The sequence below is a fragment of the Platalea leucorodia genome, assembly GCF_965183815.1.
Source record: "Platalea leucorodia genome assembly, chromosome: 7".
NCBI classification, from domain to species: Eukaryota; Metazoa; Chordata; class Aves; order Pelecaniformes; family Threskiornithidae; genus Platalea; species Platalea leucorodia.
The window spans coordinates 4854403-4874618 of record NC_138829.1 but is presented as its reverse complement, the minus strand read 5'-3'; the positions used below and the strand labels follow the sequence as shown (position 1 = coordinate 4874618).

The window sequence follows — 20216 nt, the reverse complement described above, 5'->3', positions numbered from 1 at the left end:
CCCATGGCAGGGGGTGGGACTGGATGGGCTTTAGAGGTCCCTTCCCACCCAAACCATTCTGCGATTCTACGTACGTGGGATTGTATCAGAGAAGTAACTAACTGGTTGAACTGGGGTGGTGGCAGAGGAGGAGAAGATAGGGAGAGCATGCTGAAGCCACCGTTACTGCCAAGCGGAACAACTTTGGCGGTTGATGGCACAGCTTGACGCAAGAGTTTAAGGGTTAAGCACTGCAAGAATTCCCTCCTGTAATCACCACAAGAACATGAGTCGGCAAGAGCAGGTACGATCCTGTGGCAGACAACAGACCCAGGACTGAAAGGAAAGCCGAAGGCGTGCCAACTGCCTGGGCAGCACGGCCCTTCCCTGCTGAGCGCCACGAGAGCGGGGACAGAAACACGGGTATCGCTGTTTTATCTCAACCCCTCATTTAACAGGGAGGGTACCCTTTGGAAAGCGATGCAGAACCGAAGCGTTTGTACTATTGCATTGACTATCCCTTATCTAGGTGTCACTTGTAACTTAACTTTACTATAACTTATGATCTGCTGCACGGAGGATACAAAGTCCCCAGCCTTCTGCCTTCGCTGTCATGAAATGAGTCAACTCGAACAACGGGCAGACCTCTGACACAGAAGTATCCGCTTTCAACAGCGCACTGCCTCGGCGCACGCAGATGTAACGTTGGATTTCCCACGTACCCGAGAGATTCTGCAGGCAAGAGTGACCAAAAAAAAGAAAGTTTGACCTTGCTGTTATCAGCTCGATGGGTGCGTGCACATTTTTAGATCAAGTTAACTCAAATTCTGCTGAATTGTGAGGGCAAAGGAAAAGTTATAGTTGATCCTCCCGCTACAACTACCTCAAAAATGTATTTGGGAAAACCGGACCCAGGCCGAAGCGAAGCACGCAGACATCACGTCTGCCTGGCCGTTATCCCCCTCATCACCCCGTGACCTGCGGTGCTGCCAGCCCTGCCCGCGCACAAGCGTCACGAACACCCAGGTACCGGCGACTCCCGGCTGGAGCCCAGGCAGCCAGCGCAGAGCTCCCCGCTCCCCAGGCCACAGACGCCTGTATCCACCCACGGAGCACGTCCCCATCCCAGCCCGCTCGCGATCCTTCTCCAGACGTCTCCGGGGCAGGCCCACCACGTTGGGTAACGCAGCGACACTTCATCTTGCAGCAGGTACTCGTTGATGAGAAGCTTAAAGTCGAAACTCGAATTTCTTAATTTGCCAGATGACACTTAACATAGTAATCTCTTATGTGCCTGCTGAATAATGGCTGTTGGGAGTGTATGGAACTGCATTCTAATAATCGGAATTTTGTGCTTAACTTCAGAAATAGGAAAGCCACTATTAAGAAAAAACGCACGTGCAAAGTTTTGTCCTAAGGGCTCTCGCTACACAGACAACCTTGGATCAACGTCCCGCCCGTTGGACAGCCTGGAGGCAGTTTTAAACAGGCTGGTCAGTGAATCAAAGCCCGCGGGCACAAACGGGCCTGAACTTGCCTGGGGAGAGTTTAGGCGTCTGCCTTCACGACAGCAGACCAGAGCCCACACATCCTACGTCGTGGATCTCACCATGCGCACACTCGCCACTTTGCAAGACCCCCGGAAGAGTTTTTCAAAACTAACTACTCCCCTAAGAATTATGTAGGTAAGTATCACTTGTCAGATGCTCCCCAAAAATTCAATTAAAGTTTTTTGGGTCTGCAGGGCAGTAAGCCATTAACGTAATTGGATGGGCATACCCGTCTCTTCACCTTTGCCAATGCAAAAGACAATTCATTTGAGGAATCGGGAGGAGCGGACAATCCCATAGCCGAACGCTGTTAAGATAAAGCACCGGCCACACGTTGTATTGTTCCATTCACAGATGTAAGGCTTACATTCAGTGCACAGTCTAAGAAGAGCTTGTTTTCTAAGCCTTAAAGGGGATAAATATTTTTGTTTCCACTCTTTACTGGTCATTGCCGCTGTTTTTACCTCCCTGAAAGGGTGAAGGTGTGGACAAAGGCAGCAGCATTGGCCAGCTCAGCGCGAACCGTTCTGCAAGCCATGATATACAACGAATGTAAATGTAGTGATGAGCGATGCCCAAACTTTGTAGTTCACGCTGCTGCCAAGCCCTGGAGTTTCTTAGTGTTATCCACCCTATCCCATCAAACTCCTGATAAGCATATAAAAACACTGGTTTGTGGGTCACTTACCACATCCGCATGTGCCAATCTGGCATAGGAATTGTTCAGAACCAGGAAAAAAATCCACACCACGCTCTTCACAGGTAAAAAAAAAATAAGTCCCGTTCCTCCTCTAGAACAAGAAAGATCAGATCTTTTTTCTCTTAATTAACAGGGCAGTTTGTGAACAGGCAATACCTGAGGCTGACGTGCTACATACAGCAATGGTCGCATCCGCACTTGATACGCCTTATGCACAGGCTGCAAAAATCACAAAAGGAAGAGGAAAAACACTCACAGAAGTCAAGTAATTCTGATTTTATATTCAGTCTTTGCAAATCAAGGACGTCCTATTTTTACTATTCATTCAAGGCAAAAGTCTACACAAGCATGTCAAAAGCAGTAATTGAAAAACAGTGAACACGACAGTCTTGAAAATACGTTTAATGTCTAATCTTATACAAAAGTGACAGCATTTTCAAAAAAATATCAAATCCTGTATTTATAGCTTCTCACTATCATACAGCAATATTTGTTTCATCTAAAGAAAATACAGCAGCAGGTGATAATCTATACTTTAAAGATGTGATTGCTTATATTTCATATTGTAAACAAATGCAGTATGTCGATCTCAAAGCACAAGTCAAAACGAACTTCTCAGCAATTTAACTCAAATGATGCATAGAAATGTACAAATTCCATTGCAAAAGCTTCAGGCCAGAAGTTGCTCACACTTGACATAACATGTGATAAAGTTACTACACGGTATATAGTGACAACTTGAGTTTTTACACAATAGATTAACAGGTATACCCTTTTCACTGCTATGCAAAGAACTTTGCTCACAAAAACAAAGGGGTTATGAAACAGTTTTCATGACCTCAAGAAATACGAATATACATTGAAAAACATCCCATATATACTGAATTTTAGCCTAAATGTTCCAGTAATAAATCCTGCCTATTTCAGGAAGAACCTAGAAGTCTAGTTACTTTTACAAATCCCCTTTCCAAAAATCATTACTTGCTACGTTTGCTTTATCCTTTCCTACCTCTTCCCATTCCCTGCAAAAACACATGGCCAGTGCAATTTCCGACGGGAGTACTGCTACTGCATGATCCGTTCATTTGGAATAAATGTTTTTTCATTACATTGGTTTATGTTCTAAGGCTGCAGGTATCAAAAAAGCACTTGAGCAAATGCAGTCAATGTTCTTTTATGTTGATTTTTAATTAGTCTTGCCAAGATCTAAGCCAAGTCTGGTTGGGGGGCAAGTGGGGCTTGTTTAAGGTTCGTGAAGACTTGCACTTTTGGTCGCTATTTCTAGGGTTACAGCTGCTAGGTTTTAAGCTGAAATGTTAAGTATTTTTGTTCAGCTCCAGTATCATCTTCCTAAAACAAAAAATACACATACCTTTGCTATTAGCTTTCATGACATTAGATTAACACAGCCACAGCGAAGCTGACCGCTTTCTTCTGCAAAAATATTGCAGGGCTTTGCCGTAAGGGCTAAGACGACTAACAAGCATCGCCACCAGGTCACCCCATTTGTTTTTAAGAAGTCCATCACATGCATGCAGGAAGCCACGATAAGGTACTGGAAGAGAATTAACTCGCTTTCACAGTTCCATGATACAAAGACTTCCTAATGAGCTACTATGTTAAGCAAAATTTGTTCCTAATTCTACCTACAGAGGCTAAGTTAGGACATCCCCAACTGGGGATGAAACAAACCGTCCGTGGTCAAAGTCTAGGCTATGAAGTACCACAAAGAGTGCCAGGACTCCTCACCGACGCGTGGCTGCGTGTCTCGGTAACGCTGAGCCAGCATCGCAGCAAACCCCTTCCACGCTCTTTGCGCAGATATGGCAAGAATATGAAAACGTACTGCAGTGCCCCCTCAGAGGGGGGACAGCTACGCAGCAGCGCAGAGGCTCCCAGACGTTCAGTTACTCCCAAGTTACACTTACTCAGTGAGGTATGCGGACACCCAGCTGAGAACGGAGGACTTCTCCCCATTCCAACATTCAGCGGAGCCCTGATGAGACCCCCTCGTTCTCAACTGCGGCAATAAGGATCTTTGTAGCTGATAGAACTAAATGCCATGCCAAAAACCGCCGGGAAGGGAATTGTCAGGTCGGGTTTTTTGATCTTTTAAGCTCAAGTTCAGTTTCTAGGGACTCTGAAAAAGCCTGCCGAGTTTACACGACTCAGCAGCTAAGTCAAATTTTAAATGACTAGAACCCAGGTTAGAAATAGGGAAGTACCTTACCTAAGTGGGAATCAGCTTCTCTTTACATAGACCAAGCCAAACTTCCAACCACCACAGAATGAGAACTGGCAAAATGATGTCCTCATTTGCATGCATAAAACTCACATTTGTTGATTCAAAGTTAACTGCACATCCAGGTTAATTTGCACATAAACGCCTGTTTGTGAACACGAACAGTGTGCCGACAAGTCAGACCGAGTATTTCAACTGCGTATCTTCTCTTCTGTAGTCCCAGACTGAGCAATTGTTTTGAGTATATACAAAATGCTGAGAAAACCTTCAAGTTCACATGCTCTGTCTCTTTAGTTTGAATTACTGTAGCATGTTCAAAAATTAGATTTCTTGACAAAAATCTTGAAACGCTTTTTATTGACATTTTAGAATAACCTGAAAATAGACAAAATATGACTATCCATCCATTCAGTGACCAGCACAAGTCTGGCAACAAGACTTAAAGCATTCATGGAAATTTAAGAATTAACATTTTTTCAAGTCCTTGGGCCTGATTCTTTATAATCCTTACTTGGCAACTCCCCATTTTTCCAAGGAACACTTGCCAACATAAGAACCACAGATGTTAGTTTTATTTCTGCTCTTCGTAATTCATTTTATTAAACCAAACAATTATGCCAGCATATGAGCAAGGTAAATTTATGCAAACTGCTCCTTCATACCTCAAATGCACATACAAGAGGCAAGTATTCTTCATAGCCCCAAACGTTACTGAAACAAAAACTGTAAAAATCTCTGTAAGTAGTGGATGAAGGTGGAAAGCTACAGTATTTTGTTGCCCAGAATGTATTCAACGGTAAGGCTGCAAGAGACAATAATTCATGGTCAATACAGGCTTTTCACAAAGCAGGTAATTCACAGTTACAAAAATTCATAACTAAAACCAAATTCATCCTTCTAATTTGTTGCTCCCTCCCTGTGTGCCCTAGAAGCAATCTCTCTACGTTACAGAGACTAGACTATTTTCTCTTTCAGAAATCATTACGAGGCTTTCCCCCCTTTTTTGCCTTTTAGAGCAGGCTTTCCAAGAAGTGGAAGACTGCTATAATGTGATGCTTAGACACACTCCAACTTGATATAATGTCACTATTCTAGTATATTTAGTTAAGCATTTAAGAAGAAGTTGGCTATTATGCCACTGACTACAGAAATAAGACAGACGTGCTGAAATTCCTTACCTGCGCTAACAGGTCTTACGCTACCGAATTTCCGCACTTAAAAGCATAACATTTTAGAGTAACTCAAGACCAAAATTAAATACTCACATGGGGACCACCAGGCATTGATGGAGCACCAGCAGGACCAGATGGCACTTGAAAAGGATTAGGGGGCGTAGGATATAGTCCTGGAGCTGGATATGATCCTGTGGGTGGAGGAAACGGACCTGGCGGTGAAGGTCCCCATGTTCCAGGTGGGACCGTACCCCATGGTACTGTTGGCGCAGCCCCTGGAGTCTGGGTAGGAGCGGAATATGGCCCTGGGGGTGGATATGGCATGCTAGGTGCAGGATACTGCCCTCCCATTGTTGGTCCCCATGCTCCAGAGGGCATGGATCCCCATGGCCCAACAGGAGCAGGAGGCGCAGCTGGCTCTGTTGGACCACCATAAGGTCGTGGAAGCTCTGGAAAGGGCATATTTGGTGGAGGATATTGCCCTGGTGGGACAGGACCTGGCACAGTTGGGGGTGGATATGGACCACCAGGAGGAGGGCAAGCGGGTCCAGTAGGAGGAGGAGGAAATGGAGCAGGCGGTCCAGGGGGCATTGAAGGATACATTCCTGTTGGTGGAGGTCCGAATGGCACGCTGGAAGCGGACGTACTTGGTGGCAGTCCGGTTGGCGCCGTAGGGGGAGCGCTTGGGTTGTTCCAAGGATTTGAAGCTGGCCAACCCTGCGGTGGCTGACCAGGCTGTTGACCAGGTTTTGTACTGCTCACTTTGGAGGTTTTAGCAGGCGACTGATCTGGTAAAGCATCTGCCAACTAAAAGATAAAGCATCAGTGAGAATGTAAAATGTCTACTGGACTTCCTAGTTGCAGACATTCACCCTCTACATGTACATGTTTCAGTTGCCAAAAATGGGAGGAAGAGAGCTCTTTGCTGCTGCGCACAGATGATTACATTCATTTTTGTGCGGCTTCTATCATTAAGGTAGAAGAGGCATTCTGAAATGCTGCAGTTAGAAAACCAAAGATAAAAGGCGACCTACCACACATAGCAATAAGCAATTTCAGCGCAAATCCAGAAAGAAAAGATTTTCGTAGATTCCCATTAGAGCTATTCTGACACTATTAAAACACAACTCCTGTGTTAATATCACAGCAAAAAAGAACCCACGAGGCACCTAGCAGCTTCGTATGTTTAGTCCACAGATTGCTACATCTACCCAAAAGGAAAACACCACAACTGCAATAGAGGAAATCGCCTCTCAACTGCAAGCTCCCCTTCTTCTTGAAAAAGTATGTCAACTTTTAGAATGAAGTAACACAACTGGCTGATCTTCAGGAAAGAAAAACTGTTACTTACCGAAAAATCATCAGTTCCAGACATTTTGCTGAAAAGTAAGGTAAGATAAAGTGAAATTTGTTGAAAATAATAAAACTATTTCAAGCAAGAGTTCATGAGACAAACTCTACATTTGCCTCATTCAAACCACAGTAAGTGCAGAACTGGTAACGCTTCTTAGCGGTGGCTTTGTTTTAGCGACTCTGGCCCATACAGATACGTGCTACCCAAATACGTTCCTCTTGATAAAAGTTCTGATGATGAGGAAAGTCTTCAGCCTCGACCTGCCTCATCTCAGACAGGACCGACACATAATGTAAATGGGTCACATAACGCTAAGAAAAAATATTTCAAATATTCATACCGAGTAGGCAGCCTACCCAGACAGTGATGCCTGTGAAGTATTCAAGGTCTTTTCTAAACTGGGACTCAGAAGAGTTATGGCAGGCTGCTTGCAGGTAAAGTTAATGCACCTAAACCAAAACGTGATTAAACCCCCATGCAGATCTTATTGTCAGAAACAAAAGAACTATAGTTTGCTGATGCTTTATCCTCCGATTATTTCAGAACATACTAAAGGTAGTGGATGCTCTTGTTTACATTCACTGACTCCAGCTAGCTCGCCTTAACTGAAAGTAGATATGGCAAAGGTGTCATTAATGCACACCTGTCTCCTAACCTCTCAACATTACAAGAAACATTGAAAATAGGGACCGGTGAGTCATGTGCTATCTTTTCATGAAGGCCACTACCGCACTTAGAGCTTTCCAGAGCTTCACCACAATGAAAACTGACTGGCTTCGTCAATCTTTACTAGCCACACAAAAGGGCGGCTGCCACAAACCTGAAGTTATGTTCAGTTTGACTCACTGACAACAAATACTGACTAGAGGTGAAGAACTCTTGAAAGGATGACCAAGAGCAGGTGAAATAGGTGGTTTTAGGGGAGACTGTAGGATAGAGAGGAACATAAGAGGAGGAAAAATGCAAAATATAAGTCAAGAGTACAAATACTACTGCCAAGTTGACTCACACAAAAAACAATCCTTGTTTTTCCTTGTTGATGGTGAAAACCTGACTTTTAACACAGAGACTGGTCTCAGGGACGAAGGTTTGTACAGACAGCCTACGACACATCCGTTTATAAGCTCCATTAGACTATAAATTACATAATGCAAATAATGCACATATACACTAGAGTCTTCTCTGAAACTGTATCGCAAGTTTATTACTATCTACACAATTTCCTCATCTTAGGACAGGACTGGATCAGAACAAGAGGCTGTTTAGCTCAGCATGCCATTTTATCTTCAGCAATGACAGTAGGGAAGAACAAAAACGGGGACGACACCCCAATACTTCAATGATTCCACGCTACTTCCTAAATTATAGGCAATTTCTATGGAATAACAACCCTCAAAGAATTTCTTCTCCACAAACACGTCTAGTTTCCCTGCTTGTACCCACAATATCCATTAGTGAGGAACTCCAAAGGGCTGCTATTTGTTACACAAAAAGGCACCTTTTCCTTTGTCCTAAACCTGGATCTCACTAGATTCAGCTGTTGCTCCTTCATTTGTGCAGCTGAGGAAATTGGTAAATCTATTCTTATCCACTCTGCCCATGCTGCTCATTATTTCAGAGATTTTTACCATTTTCTTTTAGCCGTTTCTCCTCCAGGCTGAGCTCCAGCTTATTTCATTGACCCTTGTGCAGCAGCTATTCCATACCGTTGATTATTCTCACTGCCTCTCTTTGAGGCTTCTCCAATTCTTTTGTATCTTTTGAGATGAATGACACGAAAGAGCCACACAGAATTCAAGATGTGGGATAGCCGTTGATTTATACAGTTTCATAATTATGTTCTGGTTTGTCCTCTATTTCCTTCCTAACACTTCTTAATGTTTCATCTGCTTTTTGATCACTACAGAACTGACACTTTTGTGGCAATACTTCATTCCTCAGTGGTAAGGGTCAGTCCATCATTTTATGTATGAAATTATATGCACCACTCTACATTTATCTACTCTGAATTACATCAGATTTATTGACATTGAATTATATCTGCCACTTTATTACCTAATCCTTACTTTCCTGAATGGCTTCATATCAACAAGACACTGCTCATCTCATTTCCCACATTATTTATGACCACACCAAGCAACCCAGACCCCTGCGGAAACACAGTGAACTTCTCAAGTTACACCTAATAATTTAAATAAACCTTCAAAGAAATGCCTAATAATTTAAATAAACCTTCAAAGAAATGCCTAATAATTTAAATAAACCTTCAAAGAAATGCCTATCCACCAAGTTGCACCCTGGTGGAAGTTGTTGCCTAACTGCATGGATCCAAAGGTTTGTTAAAGCTCCAACATTGGCTTATAACAGCAGTAGTTCCCTCAAGCGGGTACAAATACCTGCACCCTTGTATCAGACGAGGCACGCTGTTCAGATCCACGCCCTATCACCATTTGCTTAAAGCTGAGAAACCAACTGAACTACATGAGGAAAGTAGTTTCTGCTCCTGTTACTAATAGCTCAGCTGTTCAAGGGACATCTACCAGAAAAAGCTCAATTTCTCTTCAACAGATAGCTCTTATCTTAAGAGTTCATTAGTTGTTGCAATGAACCATGCTCAATAATGACCAGAAGTTGGTATGTGCTTTTTAGTGGCACTGTAGTTCAATTTACCTATACAGACACAGAAGCTATTTAATATAACCCACAAAATATAGAAAAACAATTAGAGACAAGTACAAAAATAAGCTTCTACATAAGTGTACATGTAAATGTATTCATAAGCAAAAAAAAAAAACCCAAACAGGTTAGCAAAAAGCAACCCCAAAACAGGCCAAGAGAATCATCCTTTCTTTAGGCAGATGGAGAGATGGGATAAGACCAACTGAAAAACAGATCTACAAGACATTGAAAAAAAGCTCACAGAAGACGTTAGAACATATGCTGCAAGGGAGACAAGGAAGAGAGGAAACAAACCTAATAGAGAGCTCAAAAGAAAATACCATGATCTGTCACAAGAGTGACAGAGAATAGTAAATGCAAGTCAAAGCAGTGGATGAATACAGTTGAAACAGGCCTGCATCCAAAACATCAACAAACATCCTCAATATTTGTCAGCAGATAATTCCATAATATTTCTGTGCCATGAAAATTAAGGAAACAATTCTGCTACATGACTTACGAAAAAAAAGTGTAGTTAAGCATAGCTTATAATGAGATTTAGTGGTTTTTTTATTTTGGCAAGCAGACTAGAGCAACATTTGTTGGCAACATTTGGCATAACTGAGTCAATGCCAAGCATGTCAAGGATCCTCTTGCAGACAGGATGGCCTACTTCGGGGACGTTTTTTAAACATACATTTAATCTGGGTACTGCCACCTTCATTTAATAAAAAAGAAACTGAAATTACTGTTAGACACATTCAGACAACATATGAACTAATTTATACTTAAATCTAGAACCTATATTCCATTCAAGTTGTTCAACACCGGTACAAGGAATTTCAATCAAAACCTTCCAGAAATATCAATTACATTTGTAAAAGTATTGCCCAAGGCATTCACATGCTCACAAATTAGACTCAGAGACACTGTCAGGCAGAAGACCTCCAAGTAACTTCATTTTAAAGTCCCCACTGGTCACAGGTGGGCTCAAGATTTTGGAAAAATGTACTGAATAGCGCTTTGACTAGATTTTTAGAGGCGGTAGAGTTAACAAACGGACTCCCATTTTCTCTTGAAGCTTCCCTAGAAGAGCACTGCACAAGCACTGGTATGAGCAGAGAAAAGCTGATTCATGTAACAGACGTCTGTTTTCCCACATTTAAACTCTTCTTCAAATTATTCTTTCCTGGAGTTGGGGGGAAGAAAGAGTGAGTGGAAGAAGGAGGGTTCAGGAGTTTAAGTAATTTGGCAGGGAGTAGAGAGACTACGGAACTGGCAGCGTTCAAATTGAAGTCCTGCTCGCATCCACTGTGCTGTAAGATAAGATTTCCTTTGTTTTCTGAAGGCCGCCGCCCCTGGAAACATCCCCCGCTTTCCAGAAGCGCGGAGCCTGCCAGCTCCAGATCGGCTGGTCAGGGCACCATTTCTCAGCCACCTCTGAGAACACATATGGCCAGAAGCGCGAAACTAAAGCGATGGAAAGAGAGAAATGACCGACGTCTGCAAAAAAAGGCATCAGGAGCAGAATGTCTCTCATCCTTTATCCTGAAGAGCGATGGGAGGGAATGGAGGACTTCCAGCACACCTACCCAGAAACCATACACAGCAAAATCTTCAGACCACAGTCCAAGGCCTCCCAGACACCCACGAACTGCTCTGGAGAATTAACAGCGGGTAGGTGAGACAAGCAAGCCTGCCCAGGCTCCGCAGGGCAGGCTGGAAGAAGGTTGAGAAGCTCTCTGACACAGCAACGGTACGCTAATTCTGCCAACAGCGTTCCAGACCAAGTGGTTATTTTCAGAGAGGTCTGTGAAAATCCCATTTCTGGAAGTGTGGTGCTACGTGTGAGATACTACATCCACCAGCTTCCACAATAAAACAGCTCCACCGTGGTTTTTTAAGCTCTAAACCCTCTCTGATCACATCCAGCCCAAGTGAAACGGATGGATGTAGTAGCATTTTTCCCATGCTCTTGCCTTTCCTGGCTTTTATCCATTCACCAGTCCCTAGAGACCCCCGTTAGAAAGAGCTGTCCAAACCACTTTTTCTTTCTTTTACTAAAGCTATCCAAAAGGAAGCATCAACTGCGTTCATATTTTTTTTTTCTTTTGAGTTGTATGACATTTTTCGAACACTCGATGTGCCAGATTTAGTTCCTGTCTCCAAGATCATCTTTCAAACACAGAAAAATGCTTTCTAGATGCAACAGGCTCTGCTGCATTTCCACTGGGTGGCATGGCTCTATCAGCAAAGAGGTTCTTTTGTCACTGTAACATGACTAATACCTACCAGCATAACCTCATCTACAACAAGATTTCTGCCCACATAAGTACAACTACCCAACATAGCTATACAGATAAAATGGAAGAGAGACCAAATCTTTGACAGCTTCTAAATGTTTTCTAAAATATGCAAATTTCTGCAGCTTCTACCTTCAGGCATTAAGCGTCAACATTTTATAGCTGGCCTTTCTCTATCTTTCATGCCTTCTCAGCAGTTGCACTGATGTCCTTGCGCACTGTGCAATCGTTTAGTCTGACCTGCACATTTATCCACTGGGAGAATAAAGACAATTGGTAAACAGACTGACGGGGGAAAAAAAAAAAACAACAGTTAAATCACTAGTAGCTACTTGAGATTCGGTGATCTTGACAGATCTGTCTGTCTTGACAGAAAAAAGGAGGTAAGTCAGATTTTTAGTTTTCAGATTTTCAGTTTTCATATTTTCCGGACACATTTAATTAAGGGCAACAACCAAAACGATGCATATTAGTGCATTCGCTATAATTTATCGACTAGCAGAAAAAACAGTTCTTCAAAATAGAGGTCTTATCAGATCCCAAGGCCTGCAAAATATCAAGCCATAAGGAACTGTAATCTGTTTCAGTTTCCCACCCATGACAGGCCATTCAGATTCACAGCTGCGTCCCCACCAAGACCAGACCTAATCACTTCAGATGGTCACCGCACCACAAGCAGATGGTTCCAAACCCGGCAAACATATATCACTCCTGCGATGGCTTGTTTGTGTGCCAGCTGTGGTACAAAACCAGTGGAGAACAGCAAATTTCCACTGACAAAGATTACTCCTGTCCACACCATCCCACCCTGTGAATCTTGCAAAAGATGTATTAGTCCAGCAGCTCAGAATAATTAAAACATTTCTCCCATAGCTCTCGAGAAAGTTTAGAGGCAGCTACGGAGCCCATTCTCTCATCACATCATCCTCATTTTTAAAAGCATGCTTTATTTCTCACTTATAGCTTTAGCTTCCAATGATCAATTCTTCAGAAATCTTCCTGAACTGGCTGTAAAAGCTATTTAAAGAATACCTGTGTTCTCCTCCCACCAAAGCTATATACTCAGGAATTATCAGCTTCATTATTTTTATTTGCTTTGGATGACATAAACACACTGACCCTGAGTACGAGTGACTATCAAACATCTTCACTGCAGGGTTTTTGCAGGGGGTGTGTCCCCAATAAAAACATCAAAACCTTTGTGTCATGTTCCAGTTCTAGCCTCAACAGCGACAAACAAAACCATGCACCCTTCTGCTCCTTTACAAAGGCTCTTTTCCAGGATAACTGCTTTTCAGGATACAATCGCACTGCATGGGTACAGCTGGCATCTTTCACATCTTGATTTGGCACTGTTAAGGTGTATTTGAATGAACTCAAGTTTCAAGAATATCAAAAGTACTTTCTAGGACTGGCTTGATATTTACCACCAATTTTTGCATCAGCCACTGGTCTCCACAGGTCTCAGAGAGGGTGGTTTCAGGGCGTGTCAGTTTTGTTTAAAAAACAAAACCAAAAGCCCTGCCTTTGTTCTTACATCCACTGACCATAAGGCTGACCAGCACCAGATCAGCACTGTTTTCCACGGAATACACCTAGAAAGGAGTTCTCGCTCAGAGATAAAACCTGTCAGATAAGTAGTCCTCTCTCCACGCAGCGTGCCCTTTGCTACCACACAGCGCCAGCTTTCCCAGTAAGTCAGCTACCTGATGTATGTTAACATTGGATAACATGAAACCAGCTTTTCATAAACTATGAAAAATTGACTTGCTGGAGACCTTCTTTAGTGAAGAACCTTTGAGTTAAACAGTCATTTATATGCAATCTGCATGCACTTCTATAGTCATTTATAGATTACGACCATAAATACAAGCCGAGAAGATATTTTACCAGCCGAGACACAGCAGCTACCACCGTTACGCAGAGTAAAGCAGGATCCGCTACCAATGAACCTCCTTGGCTTCGCAGAGACCAGCAAAGCCGCCCCCCCGCAGCCGAAAGCGGCAGCAGCCATTAGGCCGCCACCGGCACCCCGAGGCGCTACGCCCTCCCCGGGCGGCGGGTCTCCGGGCGGGGGAGGCTGGCTTCTACCACTCACTCGAGGCCAACGACCCGCCGGTGCCCCCCCACCCTCCGCAGCTCGTCGGGGCTGGGAGAGGCGGCGGCACCTCCCCGCCCGCCTCTCCCGGGGGTCTGAGGGGGGGAAGAGCCAGCTGCGGCCCGGCGGTCCCCGGGCGCGGTGTGGGATGGAAGCCCCTCCCTTCTCCCCGGTCGGGCCCTCCCTCCCGCTGGCGGAGGGGCCGGGCGGGCGGCAGACGGCGGCGGGTACCTGGGCGGGAGAGGCGCGGCGCGGCGCAGGCCGGGAGGGAGCGAGGCAGCAGGCGGCGGCCCGCAGCACCACCGCCACCCCGACGCCCAAGGCGGAAGCGGAACTGCGTCACACGCCCCGCCTCCCCACCGCCCGGAAGGTCACGCGCTTGGCCCCACCCCCCTTGGCCCCTTCCCCGCCCACACCGTGACACCGCCCGCCACGTGACAACAACACCGCCGCCGCCGCGGTCACGTGGTGCTTTCCCGCCCCCGCGCGCCGAGGGGAGGCTGCGGCGCTGACAGGATCCGGCCGGCGCCTCCCGAGGGTGGGGAACGGCGGGAAACGATCGTTCCGCCGCCCACCGAAGGGTGATTTCGGCGGCGGGAGGGTGACCCGTAGTCCTTTGCCGCCTCGGCTGTCCGGTTGCCCTCTCAACTAGCACAAAAATCCCACCAAATTTTACTTAAGAGTTACCCAAGCCGCCCAGTTTTCACATCGCAGGCCTAAAGGATGGACGGCGCGCCTGAAAGCTTGGCAGGCTTTCTCATAAGAGATAACCACCTCTACCCACATACCTTCATCTCAGACCCTGTGGTCAGGAGGACTAAATATATAGCACCGTTTTCCTGCCCTGCCCCTCCGAGCTGTGGCACTAATCCTGCAAGCGTTTGCATATATGGATAATTCCCTTAAACTCCGCAGAAACGTGGGCGACGCCGAGCACACGCCGGCGGTCGCATCCCACGCGCCGGCGCCCTTCCCCGTGCGAGCGTGCATCTGTTCGCGCTTTTCAAGGTCATTATTTGGCCATTTCTGAAGCAACTGGGAAAAATTATCAGCAGGAGCAGACCCCAGGCACTACGTTAGCTGCAACGAGCATGAAACCACAATATTTTTACTGATTTATTTGCATAAATCATTACTACCTAAACTGAAAGGGTATTTGCCGCAGCCCCAGCCCCGTGATGGCATGATAACTCAGTTAATGTGCTCGCTCCGAATTTAATTAAACACCGTGGAAAATTTAGGCTGACTTCACGGTTCTTTCGCAATTGCCTTTCCAAGTACAGCAATCGCTGGGATTTCGTGTGGAAACAGCACTTCTGGCGTGGCCTCGTTGGGAGAAATGAGCAAATAAGAGTGACATCAGCCTTCCTCCCAGCTGTGCGCCGGGCGCAGCGGTTCCCTCACCTTCGCTTTTCCACGCTTGAAAGGGCCCTGCCGTGGGCGGTTGCTGCCGTGCCCTGGACTGCCAGCGGTGACAGCAGGAGTCCCCAGAGCATGACGTTTCTTCCCGAGCAATCTGCTCCTTAGAAACCTTAATTAATGAGCGCCCAGGCGGCCGACGATGGTGATGATGTCTCACCTTAAACAGCAAACTGGGACAGCGATAGCACTTTCAATCAATAACCTTACCAGCCAACCTCACCCACCTTGATGTTAGGATCGCCCGATGTGTAACAAATGTACCCCTCTTTCTGCAGAAGCAGAAAGGATGATGAATTCTTGACCAAATATTTGTATACACAGCTTTCCCCTGCTTTACGCAAACGTAGCTCTTCATCTGGGTGTACGTATATGCTGTAGGTTGCAAAAAGAGCTGCAGACTTTACATAATTTGTGTGCAACTGATCCATCTTAGTGCCCGGAATAGGACTCTGGGGGCCTAACACCAAGCCCTGGCCACATCCTATTGGAAGACATTACTTTGCACTCTAAATTATGTAATGGAAAAAAAGTGGGGATGAAATTGCAAATTTAGAGCTTGCGTGCAGCTCTTAAGGAAGACAATGGAAGCTGTGTGAAAGAAATTTGGCTCCCAATTAGTAAGAGGCATTATTTTCCATGCCTCCGTTGTGGGACCTGCGATGGTATTATTTAAATTATTCAGAAAGGCTGTTTGGTATAAGAATGCGAGCGCAGTTCTTTATTACTGGTCCACGTTGCAGGGCCTGTGCTGTTGCCTGCATGTATATAGGCCACTTTTTGTTTTTTCTTCAGCATCATATAAATATTTGGGTTGGAAAGAAGCTCTGGTCTAACCTCTGGCTCAAAACAGGGCTAGCGTCGAACCTTGCCCGGCTGAGTTTTGAGTGTCTCCCAAGACAGAGATTGCACAACCTCTCTGGACGTTCAGTCCAGTCCCTAAATGCGGTCACTGTGAATACTGCCATTATTCCTTGCATCTCGTCAGAGTTTCCCTTGCTGCGACTTGTGACTGTTGCTGCTTGTCCTTTTGCCACGTACCTCTGCGAAGCATCTGCCTGCTCTGTAACCCCGCTCTGGGTGGCTGGAGACTGCGGTGACGTCCCTCCTCCTCTCTCCCAGCCCGAAAATACAATTTCCACAGCCTCTCTTCACACACCGTATGCTCTGGCCCCCCCAACTGTGCCAGTGGCCCCCCTCTGAACTCCCTCCACTTTGTCAACATTGCTCTTCTCTTTCAGTGGCAAAATTGGGCATAATTCCCTACCTTAGCCTTCATTTTTGGGGAAAAGGCCGACAGACAATACTTAAATTGGGTTTTAAATTCTGTGCTATAAGCAATATCATCCCATTCATGAGCGCATCGACCTCGGTTTTACTGGGAATGCAGGAGCATAGGCAATGTCAGCAGTTGGAGCTCTCCTGTTGGATCCTCAATTATGTATCATGGGATTTCTGTTTCTGGCTTCCCAACAAGTCCGGTTTAGTACTTTTCAGGGACAATAACACAGATCTTGAAATGCGACAAGCACCAGAGTCAGGAAATTTTGTCGCACCCAGAGGGCCGTGCGTGCCACAAACAATAAATCCAGAGGAACAATAACAGTATCTTTTTTGTACCTCCTGCTTTTACATCAGTTAGTCAGAGGGAGGAAATCCGAGACACAGTGGAGGCATCCCTTTTCTATCCAACCAGAAAATAAAAGGATTAGCTTTTATTTTTTTTAACGAGATTAAAATTATGGAATGTAACATCAGTTTTAGTTAAGAAAATGCCAGTCTCTGATGATGGGCTGGAACAGCGAGAGAGAAGATATTAAGCTTCAGTTACAGTGTTGATTCTTACTGGGCTATGTCACTCGGCTTTTATATTCACGCTTCACTGTGCACATCGTGCGCTCTGAAGAATTAGCTGAGCCACCCTGAAGCTAGATTTTAAAGGATACCAGATGGTAAGTTCAATGCATGTGGTAAGCTTTTATATGCTTTTCCCCTACGGCCAATCACTGACTGATCATTTATTTCAAAACCCTCATAAAATAAATCACTTTGAAAATGATGCTGTCTCTAGTTAATAAGTGTTCTTTCTCAAGGCAGAGGCTTGTTGCCATGAAGATAAAATCATAAAACTGGTTCAAAGTGCGTTGGGATGGCAAATGCACCCTATTGAAGAGAGGAGATAAACTGGATTGGACTGGAAAGGAAGCATGGCTGCCTGCTTGTTGTGAACTTACGGGCAGGTGAGCTGTCGTTGAAGACGCTTGGGCAGTCACTGGGGGACTGACACGCGGGTTTTCTGTCACAAGGAGCGAAGTCTTTGGGTATGTTTTCCTTCCACAGCGGTGGACATGTAGAGCCTTGAGCATGTGTCAAGCTTGAGTTTGTTTTCAGATTTTGGAGCTAGTGATTACGTCTGGCAGCAGAAGACGGAGCTCTCTTCACTTTTTCTTGTTCTTCAGTAAATAAGAAGTAGAAAATTCCTCTCTGCGTGACGCCAGCCAAACCCACCCCATCGCCTGTCCTCTCAGAGAGGCGCCCACCTTCTCCCCATCCCCAAAGAGAGAACCACGGTTCCCGTGAGGGATCTGAAGCTTTATCCATCCCCTCTCTCTCCTCCCAACTTCCTCCACAGGCCCAATCCCAAACTGTGCTTCCTGCTGCGGTGTTGCAATCCTGGCAGCCTCTCAATGAGTTTTGTGACATTTGCTGTTTGGCCTAGCAGCCACGGCTCCGACAGGCAGTTGATAATAGGAAATTATGGCCCTTCGTTCTCTGAAGGGTCATGTTTTCAAGTGCTCGCTGCTGTGGAGACAAGCTGGAACAATTCTTTTTTCAAAAGCTTGAAAAGCAAATAAAAGGACCCCTTATTTTATTTCGCTCTTATTTTGCAATTGTAAATGAAGCTTTTTTTCTGGAGAGGGAGAAGGAGGTGAGGAGTAGCTGGCTTGTGGAGGCTTTGGCCTGGCAAGGAGGGCAGAGTTGGTTTTTCCTGTAGCCCAGATTCTCTAATGGATATAAACACATAGACACACACACATCCTCGGTGGAGAAACTTAAGAATAGTCATAGCGGGACAGACCAAAGTCCAGCTGGCCTGTGGGCAACACCAAATACTTAGGAAAAGGAGAAAGACAAGAAATGTGGAATGATCCTCCCCCTGCAAAGCCTGCGAGCCCCTAGCAATCGGCAGTCTGGGGTGACATCTGCATCGCCCACAGCCGGAGACCCACCGAAGGCAAGGCCAGCGCTGTACGAAGGCGTCGTTCGTGCCGTGGGGTGCCTGCTGGTTATTATCTCCGCGATCCTGTCAGCAGCTCCCAGCAGGAAGGAGGTGCCCCGGATTGCTAAATCTCAATCGCTCAGTTTTTCATCACTTCCCTATGACGCCATTTGTGGCCGTATCTTTGTGCCTCGTTTTATCTTTCCGTGCAAAGCAGTTGGGATCTGTTTGTTCATCGAGAGATGTTTCTGCGCTCAGGCGCTTCTCTCTGCCTGGCACGCCGCGCTTCCTCTGCAAACCCTCCGAGATCTCCAGTTTTGCACAGCCACTGATGTATGCATTCCTATATATAAAATTAATCGTTCGATACCAAGTTGCTCATGTCTCTACTTCAGATGTATATTGACGGTGTAGCCATACCGCTAAGGTCAATGATCCGCTGATTGGTGCCAAAGAACACATTTACAGTCAAATGGCTTGTAGTAATTCAGGGAATGATGCACGTAAGGATCATTTGAGCTCGTGAAGGATCTGTAAGTCACTGATATGACAAAGGTGCCACTGAGGGGCGTGCGATGAATTATTGACGTGAGTATTCAGTATAAAACGCTGCGTGGCAAGCGTTCCATCCAGCGCTGATCCAGGGGTGCGTGGCAGCGCGGGCTGAGCTGCCCTTTCTGCTTGCATGAGGTTCGGCGGCGAGCCTGGCTCCAGCGGGCTCTTGGTTTACTCACACATCGGGGAGGTTCATAGCAGCTGAACAGAAGCTGACCCAAAATCCTCCAGCTGAAGACCAAGTTGATGCTCACCTGTTAATTTCAGTAGTTTTAGGAATCTCTCGGAGTGGGAGTATTTTCCCCCAACATTTCTATGCTTTTCTAAATGCATTTCTATACATTTCTATACATTTACCCTGGTGCGGCTGAGGAACTTTACTCCATTCCAGGACTAAGGTTTCGTATCTTACCTTTACCCTCCCTGCTCCAGGCAGGGACTTGATGGCCGCAATTGCCTTGGCAGTTTTGGGCTACCCCATCAAAAGAGCAGGAATTTCATCCGCTGCCACTTTAATACAGTAAAATCTTGTCACACCAGCCAACAGTCATTTAACGCTCGGAGAAAATCTGTGGGAATAACACCCATGTCATTCCTCCTCCTTCTCTTCAGGCCCTGATTCAGCAAATAGCTGAAGTGCTGAAGTGGTGCTGTTTAGTTGCTAATGCCATGCAAAAATGCCCTGATAATAAAGCAGTTTTCATGACCACTGCTAAGAATCTGCTTCCTTCTTTGGGTCTTGTTTTTCCATCAGCCTGCTGGAAGAGTACAGCCGGAAAAGAGATTAGCCCGGGAAAGACTTCTTCTGAACTAATAAACATACCGCAAATACCACTTCTTAGTCCTATTTTAAGTCAAATGGATTTGTCAAGTCAGTAGTCGCCCAAGTATGAAGGATTCCTGCAAATAAATGAGACTTAAATATTTTTAATAACTGTCTGACAGAGCTCCTTTAAAGTGCAAATG

The 20216-nt window shown here is 45.4% G+C and overlaps 1 protein-coding gene across 2 annotated transcripts; it reads right to left on the bottom strand.

The window, feature by feature from the left end:
* Window positions 1-2636: 2636 nt before the first annotated feature.
* Window positions 2637-14370, bottom strand: MAPK1IP1L (mitogen-activated protein kinase 1 interacting protein 1 like). 2 transcript variants are annotated; one of them, XR_014228762.1, is made up of 5 exons: window positions 14288-14370; window positions 6995-7022; window positions 5737-6450; window positions 5134-5273; window positions 2637-4846 (listed from the first exon to the last, which is right to left on the bottom strand). XR_014228762.1 is itself a non-coding variant. In XM_082317607.1 (4 exons), exons 2-4 carry the CDS (start codon window positions 7016-7018, stop codon window positions 5262-5264), a joined length of 750 nt encoding a protein of 249 aa, XP_082173733.1. In that variant the 5' UTR covers window positions 7019-7022; window positions 14288-14370; the 3' UTR covers window positions 2637-5261. The 2 variants fall into 2 exon arrangements, 1 of the variants encoding a protein (XP_082173733.1); XM_082317607.1 differs by having other exon boundaries at window positions 2637-5273.
* Window positions 14371-20216: the final 5846 nt, after the last annotated feature.

What these genes read in the sequence shown, in the direction of transcription:
- MAPK1IP1L (XM_082317607.1), bottom strand. Translation starts at nt 7,018, where the DNA reads ATGTCTGGAACTGATGATTTTTCG. An exon ending in CTGGAACTGATGATTTTTCG is followed by an intron (nt 6,451 to 6,994) that starts GTAAGTAACAGT and finishes TTTATCTTTTAG; the next exon opens with TTGGCAGATGCTTTACCAGA.